Source organism: Mustelus asterias, chromosome 3 (genome assembly GCF_964213995.1).
Source record: "Mustelus asterias chromosome 3, sMusAst1.hap1.1, whole genome shotgun sequence".
In the NCBI taxonomy this organism is placed as follows: Eukaryota; Metazoa; Chordata; class Chondrichthyes; order Carcharhiniformes; family Triakidae; genus Mustelus; species Mustelus asterias.
The window spans coordinates 74,612,453-74,620,831 of record NC_135803.1 but is presented as its reverse complement, the minus strand read 5'-3'; the positions used below and the strand labels follow the sequence as shown (position 1 = coordinate 74,620,831).

The following is an 8,379-nucleotide window of genomic DNA, read 5'->3' as shown; positions in this document are numbered from 1 at the left end:
GTTAGCACTGCTGCCTCACAGCACCGGGGATCTGGGTGTGATTCCTGCCTCGGGTGACTGTGTGGAGTTTGCACATTTTCCCCCTGTCTGCATGGGTTTCCTCCAGATGCTCCGGTATCCTCCCACATTCTGAAGGTGTGTAGGTTTGGTTGATTGGCCATGCTAAATTGCCCCTCAGTGTCAGGGAGATTAGCAGGGTAAATACGTGGCTTGACGGGGATAGGGCCTGGGTGGGTTTGTTGTCGGTGCCAGCTGAGACTGGCAAAGATTCTGTCAAGTGCAGCACTTTCTTTTGTAGGACCAGTGGTGATGCTACTGTCAGCAGCAAGGGCAACTGGCTGAGTACATGCACATTTGATTTTCGTGTCCCTGGGTGATGCTGGAACGTATGTATAACTGTATAGTGCCAACAAGAGAGCCCATCACTGCACCCTTGCTGAGGCTTATCTTCTCCGAATAAATCATAACAACGCTTGTGATCTAAAACTATTGTGAAGTGCTGTCCATAAATGTACTGATGAAACTCTTTGACTGCATAAATGACAACCAAGCTTTCTTCATCTAACTGGGAATATTTGTTTTCAGCAGCTGATAACATTTCTGATGCAAAGCCAATTGGCCTTTCTACTCCATCAGGCATTCTGTGGGACTTGAAAACATAATTTTAAAAATTATTTTATGGAATGTGAGCATCGATGGCTGGGCCAGGATTTATTCCTCATCCCTATTCACTCCTTGAACTGTGTCTTGCTGAGGGCACTAAGGAGTCAAGCACAATGTAGGCCAGGCCAGCTATGGATGGCAAACTTCCTTCCCTAAAGAACATTAATGATGGGTTTTTACAACAATGGTTTATGGTCATCATTAAACTTCTAATTCCAGATTTTTTAAAATTAAAATTACAGCATCTACTGGGGTTGGGCTCAAGCCCAGGTCCCCAGAACATTGCCCTTGGTTCCTGGATTACGAGACCATGACAACAACACTGTGCCACAGCCTCTTTGGGGAATCTTTGGATGTAAGTGGGCTAAAGACGGTACTGAATGTTTTTGTTCCAGTGATGTTTGAAAAAAAGTGAGTATAATAAATCTGTTGAGTAGTAATTAATAGTTCTTTAATGGGAAAATGTGGCTGATATTTTTTTACGGGGTACGGTGCAGAAAATGCATTTTGGGCTGTGAAAGTGATAACATCAGATAACATCAGAACTCTCACAAGGAACGTTACATCTGTTTTGAATACTATTCAAAATGAATTGTTGTCATTTCTCCTCACACAACCTACCAGCCTTGTGTAAAGTTCATCAGGAGCATGGGGTGGTTCTTTAGGAACAATGCTGTCTGGTTCAAAAGAAAGGTACCCAATAAACAATTGGAGGTCTTATGGCGCAGTGCGTAGGGTACCTGCCTCTGAGCCAGAATTTCCAGGTTCAAGTCCCACGCCAGGACTTAATGCCCAAGGAAGGTGGGTTGACAACACAGTCAAACAGCCAACCTGTAAATCCTCCCAAACACACTAATGACAGGTGGTAAGAATGGGAGAGACTCCTGGTCAGCCATACTTGCTGTGGGGTAACACCCCTCAAGCTAAAAGCCCCTGGTGTCAGATTAGCAATCTGTTCCAGGAGTCACTAGTTATGGAAACAGACAAAAATCTGCCTTAGTTCACCACTAAGTGCGGGAAGAAACTTGGAATGGAAATAATTAACCAAGGTCTAAAGAAAAAGCAGAAATGTTGAACAGGCTCAGTATTCGTGAGTACGAAACAAAGTTAACATCTGACATCAACAACCTATCATTAGAACTGGAGGATACTGGAGGTTAAACAACTTTTACGCAAGTACCTGGGAGGAAGACTGGCTGGCAGCGAAGGGACAAGATAGATAGTCCATGATAGAAAGCAGGAATAATAATATGACAAGAGGATTACATGGCAAATGGTGCGAGGACAAAGGAGATGACAATGACAAAAGTAGGTTATTGTGGATGCTGGGAATTTGAAAGAGAAACAGAAAATACCGGAAGTACTCAGCAATACTCGGCCAGCATCAGTAGAGAGAGAGAGAGAGAGAGAGACAGAGTTAATGCTTCAGGTCTGTGATCTTTCATCAGATGTTGCCAGAGATAATGAGACAAGTAAAGGAACCGACCAGCTCAGGGCAGGTGGAAACACTTGCAGCAGAATGGCAGAGGGAAACATGGAAAATCTGGCCCGGTGACCAGTAAATGTAATGGAAGAAAGGCAGGTAAAGCCCGGAGCTTCTGATCATGGGCAGGAAATGGAGGAAATGCTGCCCACACCTCCTGCACTCACTCCCCAGGAGTTCTAGTGCAGCTGTTAGTACAGCTGTCAGCAGCAAATGCTGGGTGACGGAGGAGAGGTCGGTGTGGTTAAGATCTGAAATGGTTAAACTCCAGGGCAGTGGAAACTTGCCCCAAGTCCGGAAAATCCCGCCCAAGGTCAACAGACCTTTGCATGGTCCGTGTTCCGCCTGCTACGATTCCCATGGCAGGCGGGACTGGAAAATTCTACCCTGGGTTTTTACAGGGAGAAATGGCAGAAGGGAAAGTATGAGTGGAGAGCGAGATACTTAGGATTATTCTAGAATGACAGAACTGAGAACCAGGGAATATATTGTCCAGATTTCCTCTCTGTTGGGGGAATGATATGGACTGTGTACATGAGCCTAAAAAGTGAATAGATCTAAAACCTAAACAATTCATTTTTTTTAAGTAAACACTTTATTGAAAAATTAACTGTCCAATTATCCTAGAATCATATAGCACAGAAGGAGGCCAATCTGCCTATTTTCCATGTGCTAACACAATCAATAATAAATATATTTTGTTGCTGATGATTATTAGAGCAGTATCCTTTACAGAGCAATAGTGTACAAGGGGATAAAAAGACCACTCAGCTCCCTCCCTGGGACATTATTGAGTGCAATAGCTGACACTCTCATCAAACTAATTTCTTGCTTCCCATTGCTTCCAACGTCAGAATTCCTTTCCTGCAGAAACTCTTGCCAAAGCACAATCCCTGCATATTCCACCTGACAAGTTTTGTCCTGATAGCTGTTAGTACATGTAGAGGCGCTGGATTCCAGCCAATGTCTTAATGCGGACACTCGGCACATGATCTGACAGTAAGTTTATCAACTCCTTGCACATCTGATTGGCGGCAGGGGATTTGGAGTAACCCGGTGGAACATGCTGCATGAGAAAACTCGCAAACGTGACCGCGTTCTCCCGCAACTCGGTCTGGATGCTGCTGAAGAAGGGAGTGCAGCTTCTGATGTAGTAGATGGTCCTGTCCGGCCAATCTTCAGCCATGTGCCGGGAGGTCACACTCAAGTAATTCTCATAATCCAGGGCGCCTTCCTCCAGCCCCAGCTCTTGGAGGTGTTTGCATATCCTCTGCGATGGTAGCAGTGGGCCCACCAGGGTCAGCACCTGCCTGGAGACCTTCCTCACCTCTTCGCTCTTGTCATTGAGATGGAGCAGCAGGTAGGTCAAGGAGGAATACACGTGCTCCATGTATGCCGGGTTCTGCTGCATGCTCCCAAACCGGAGCAGTTTCCCCAGGACGGTGAAGGCAGCAGCTCTCACCTTATCCTGCCGATTCTCAAAGAGCGGCTCCATTGCCTTGGCCATGTCAATCAGAATGCTATCGGTATAATCATGCTGCAGACTATCTAAGATCTTGGAGACGCTTGCCATTGCCTCAACTGCCAGCAGGGTGTTGACTTTGGAATTCTGATCCATGACTGACACCATTGCGGGCAACAGCTTGGCGACATATTTTTCAACCTTTTGAGAAGCTCCAGTGCCAGCATTGCCCAGGCCTTTTACAGCCAACCACTGGACCGCAGGAGAATCATCAATTAGACATCGAAGCAAGCTGCCTACAAGTGTGTCCGTCAACATCAGCTCGGAGACCACTGTGTGATGGAGAAACTCTCCGAAATAGGCCGTGGCTGTGATTCTCTGACTCTCGTGTATGTTAGCCAGCACGGGCGTTAGTTGCTCAACAATGCTGATCAGGTGAGGAGCCGAAATGCTGGCCATTGTGCTTGCCAGCAGCATAATCCCCTCATGGTGCATCTCTGGCTGTTTGATCAGGTCCCAGCCTCCTTTCTGAACCATCTCTGCAGCATTTCCCTCTCCCTCTCTCAGGAGCGCTTGAAGTATCTCAATAGAGTAATGACAGGCGGTGGCAGTGCACTGCTTTTGAGACATGCCAGAGGGCTTCCTATCAGCCTGAATTCTAAAAAAGTCCTGAGGTAATCGAGCCTGGACACTGGAACTGAGATGAATCAGAACAGTGCTGAATATCTGAGGGTAAAGTGTCTCAGTCACATCTTTCGAGCCCTGGGTACATATCATCTGGTGAAGAGCACAGATCACAGCCTGAGGCTGATGAGGTTCTGCGTTGGTCACGTGGCTCAAAAGGGACTCTTTGCTGCTCTCGTACAATAGCTTCAAATTGTCCAACAAATACTTAATAGCGTGCATGGCGACTGAATTGGTTTTGAGTAGAGACGCCCATACCTCGTTGATGTAATCGTCAAACGGAACAGGGTACCATAAAAGACAGGGTAATACTACGGGCACATGCTGGCAGGCCAGGTTGCAGATAGAACGCATCACCATCTGGATGATGTGCACCTGGGTAATAGATTGCAGCTCTTTGTGAAGGGCTTTGATAATCACAGGGACATCAGTGAGGCTGGATCCACATTTTGTGATGAGGACATTGGTGACAATTGAAGCTGCGTAGGAACCATTGGCTTTATCGTCAGCAAAACCCAGGAACAACGTGAAGAGTAAACTTAACAACTGGTGCTGAGGCATGCATTTCGAAAGAACTTTGCCAATATCAGTGCTCACTTGAAACAAGGACTGGCAGTTACCGTGATGCAATCCTTCTTTGATGACTTTCAGGTGTTCCACCTCTATGTCTTTCAGATTCTCAGGCTGTCCCTCAAAACGCAACTGGATGTAGAGTAGAACATACAGGCATTCAATGGCTGTTTCCCTGACAACACACGATAGATCTGTGCATCGAAGCACCATGTACCCAATAAGAACCGCCAGGTTATGCGATGGAACCTTATCTTTGGTGCCAGTTTGTTCCAGGTAAAACACCAGGAGTTGTAGAGTGGTCTCAATCGCCATTTCTCGTGCATAGTCTTTCCTGGATTGGATCCAGATTTCCATGTTCGTGAACACTGATTGAAGTCCAGTGGGCGACAGGTCAGAAAGCAAAAGCTGCTTCAGAAAGTTCAGCAGCGACGCCATTGTGTCATTAAACAGCGCTTGCCTCTCTGCCAGGCTGACATTTGGGTGCTCATTGATTGTGCTGACCTCCAAGTGTGGCAGATTGAAAACACTATTCAGGCACGTTTGAATCAATTGCCGGTTCTCACTGAATTGGGGCTGGAGTTTTAAGAGGGAGGTACAGGCATCAATAGCAGACTTCCGCACAGAGGTCAGGAGTGTCTCTGTAGGCTCTGCCTTGATGAGCTCCTGCATGTAGGCCAGCAGTTCAGCCTTCCTGCTGAAGCTGTAGCCAGGCATTTCATCGGATTGACTGGCTCTGGCTAACTGGGTCACTGCCTGGATCAGGCTTAACTTTAACGTCAAGTCCCGGACCTCAATCTTCATTCCCAAAATCTTGATATTGTAATGGTTGAGGACATTCTCTATAATTTCAGTGTCTATTCGAGATGGAGTGAGGTCCTTTGGAGAGCACAGCACGATGTGCCCATAGCACGAGATGAGTGTACTTTTCACTTTTATTATTTCAATGTCCTCCTGATCCTTAATAATCTGAAAATAACTTGCCGTCTTCTTAAAGATGTTTAACTTTGCAAATTCCTTCAGCAGATTCAGTACAGTGTCCAAATGGGTTACAGCACAGTAGCCAACCCCAATGGCTATCCCCTGTTTCTCCAATGCTTCATTGTGTCGGACAGTCTGTAACACCTCCTGTAGACTTCTTTTTACCACTTCTTCATGCTGGCTAAGTTGCAGCACCGCGCCCAAACATTTGTACACAAACCCTTTCTCCTGTGGGAAATTATAATGGCTGTGAAGGTGGTTAATCAGTTCTTTACCAAGCTGGCTAAGCCAATCTTCATCCTCTATCAACTCCAGTGTCTGGAACAAAACGTTCACCAGTTTTTCTTCCCACTGGCTCTGGAGCAGGGTCTTCTCGGCATTCTCCTGCAGGTAGTCGAGGAGAGTGGGAAACTCCCTTTCCCAGACTTGAGGAGCTGCCGGGTGGATGTCCATGCCCAGAACCTGCAGTAGAATCAGAGCTGGGGCGCACCTGCCTTTCCCCTGATGCAGAGATGACGACATGGTCAGCAACCTTGTCAGCAGAGCGTGATTCCCAGGCATATTCGGATTCTCCTTGTAACTGAGGAAGCTTTCCGTTGACCCCGCTTCTATTTTCTTCATTGCAAGCAACACCAGGGAGCTGCAGACTGTCGCTAATGCATTTGTGTATCGCACTGGAGTAATAAACTCAAAGAGGAGTGGCCAGAGAACGTTGTCTATCGGTAACGCGGTCAACAATTTTATCAGGTCTTCGCACCACCTCCTCAGATCGCGATCCGTGACCACATCTGCCGTGACGTTGTAGGGCTCCTCAATGTTGTCCTCATTCTCCGTAATGGGTAGAGCGCACTGTCGGATGATAAACTCCACCATTTCCTTTCCTCCCTCCAAATGGAGGTAGTTGTGGCGGGCCACGGTATATATTATCTGGCCAAGCTTCCCCTTCACTCTGTTATCACTGGCTAAAACCAATAGCTTCATCCCAGCCAGAATCTGATTCTTCTGACTGGCCATGTAAAGTGGGACCATGTTGATAAGGTGATCCAGCACAGTCAGCGTTCCGAGGCGAATTTGGTTGTTGGTACTTTCCAACTTCCGCAGAAGGAATTCTACAATCTGATAAGTAAAGGATGGTGTCAGAAGCTTGAAGCAGCAAAGGACTTCCTTCTGCTGCTTCTGAAAGTAGGGGTTCATGGGTTGCTCCACTGCAATGCAAATCTGATTGTGCAAATTGACAAGCAGGCTGTCAATTTGCAGCACCAGCTCCTCACTGTTCCTCTCCACGGCAGTGTGCAATACCCCATACAGTCCCTGGGTGACACAGAAATCACTCGCGGTCTCCTGGTACATGGACAAGATAACCGGAATTAACCTGGGTAATTCGTTCTCCAGTTTGTCAAAGGGAATCAGATGCGTTATCTGGCCAAGAGTCTCGATCACTGCTGTGCTCACATTGTGTTCATTCTGGGGCAGCCACACACCAAACAGGATGTCGTAAGCATCAGAAAACTCCTGGAAAAATAAATTCTTCTTCACTGTAGGGTCTGGGGCCTCCTCTATGTCGAATAGGTAGGCAAGGATGCTCTCACTAAAAATTCCCAAAGCAAAGCAGAACACCCACTTGGTTTTCTCTTCTGTTACTGCAGGAAGCATAGACAGCACAGTATGGAGGACAGGTTTCAACAAGGGGACCATGAAATGCACGTGTTCCTTACAGAGATTGGCTAGTGCCAACACCACAAAGAAAAAGGGACTCATCTTCGGCTGGAACATTGACAGCAGCTCATCGAAAGCCTCCTTAGTAAACCAATGACCCACATTCAATAGGAGCCGACTGGCAACCTCCTGATGCTCATCGGACACATCCTTTGATTTGGTCATTTCGATGGAAGCCAGCGTGATGAGTTTTTTGGCTGCCACCCGGCCCAAATCGTCAATGTTGTCCTTCACCAGTTGTGCCATCACCTTTAGCAATGCAGTGCGGCACTCCAGCAGCAGCCGCTTGTGGTGGATGACATACTTGCGACAGAACATTAGGACTCCTTCTGCGTCCACGTGTCCAAGTTCTTGCAGGGACTCAAAAACTGTCCCCTTAACCAAGCCATGTTCATCCAAAGGCACCTCCATGATTGAATTCAGCAAAGCTTCCATTTTGCTACTCGCCATCTTTACTGTAAGTCACTCTGGAATCCCAGATGTTTACATTCTTTTCTGCAGTTCCTGTAGTGATCCCTTTCTGCCTTTGTTTCCTGGAGCAGGGCTCCCAATCTTTCCTCAGGATTTCTTTGTTGGTAATTATATTTCTTCCTTTCTCCCTTACAGAACAAAAACACTTCAATACTGATGAACACAATCACGGCTCTTTACTTCAAATTTCCTACTCTCTGATTCTATCGATGTATTAAGTTTGGTAGATATTTTAATGACTTCTGCCATTGATTTGACTCAGCGCAAAATGTTTTTGAGCGGAACAGTGAGAAGTTTGTCTTGTGATAAGACACACAGGCAAATGAGGAACCGTGCTCTCAGCTTCCCC

General features: G+C 46.7%; 1 protein-coding gene across 1 annotated transcript; it reads right to left on the bottom strand.

The window, feature by feature from the left end:
* Positions 1-3,077: 3,077 nt before the first annotated feature.
* LOC144491837 (maestro heat-like repeat-containing protein family member 1) lies at positions 3,078-8,009 on the bottom strand. The gene has a single exon (XM_078210131.1). The coding sequence runs from the start codon at positions 8,007-8,009 to the stop codon at positions 3,078-3,080; it is 4,932 nt and encodes a 1,643-aa protein (XP_078066257.1).
* Positions 8,010-8,379: the final 370 nt, after the last annotated feature.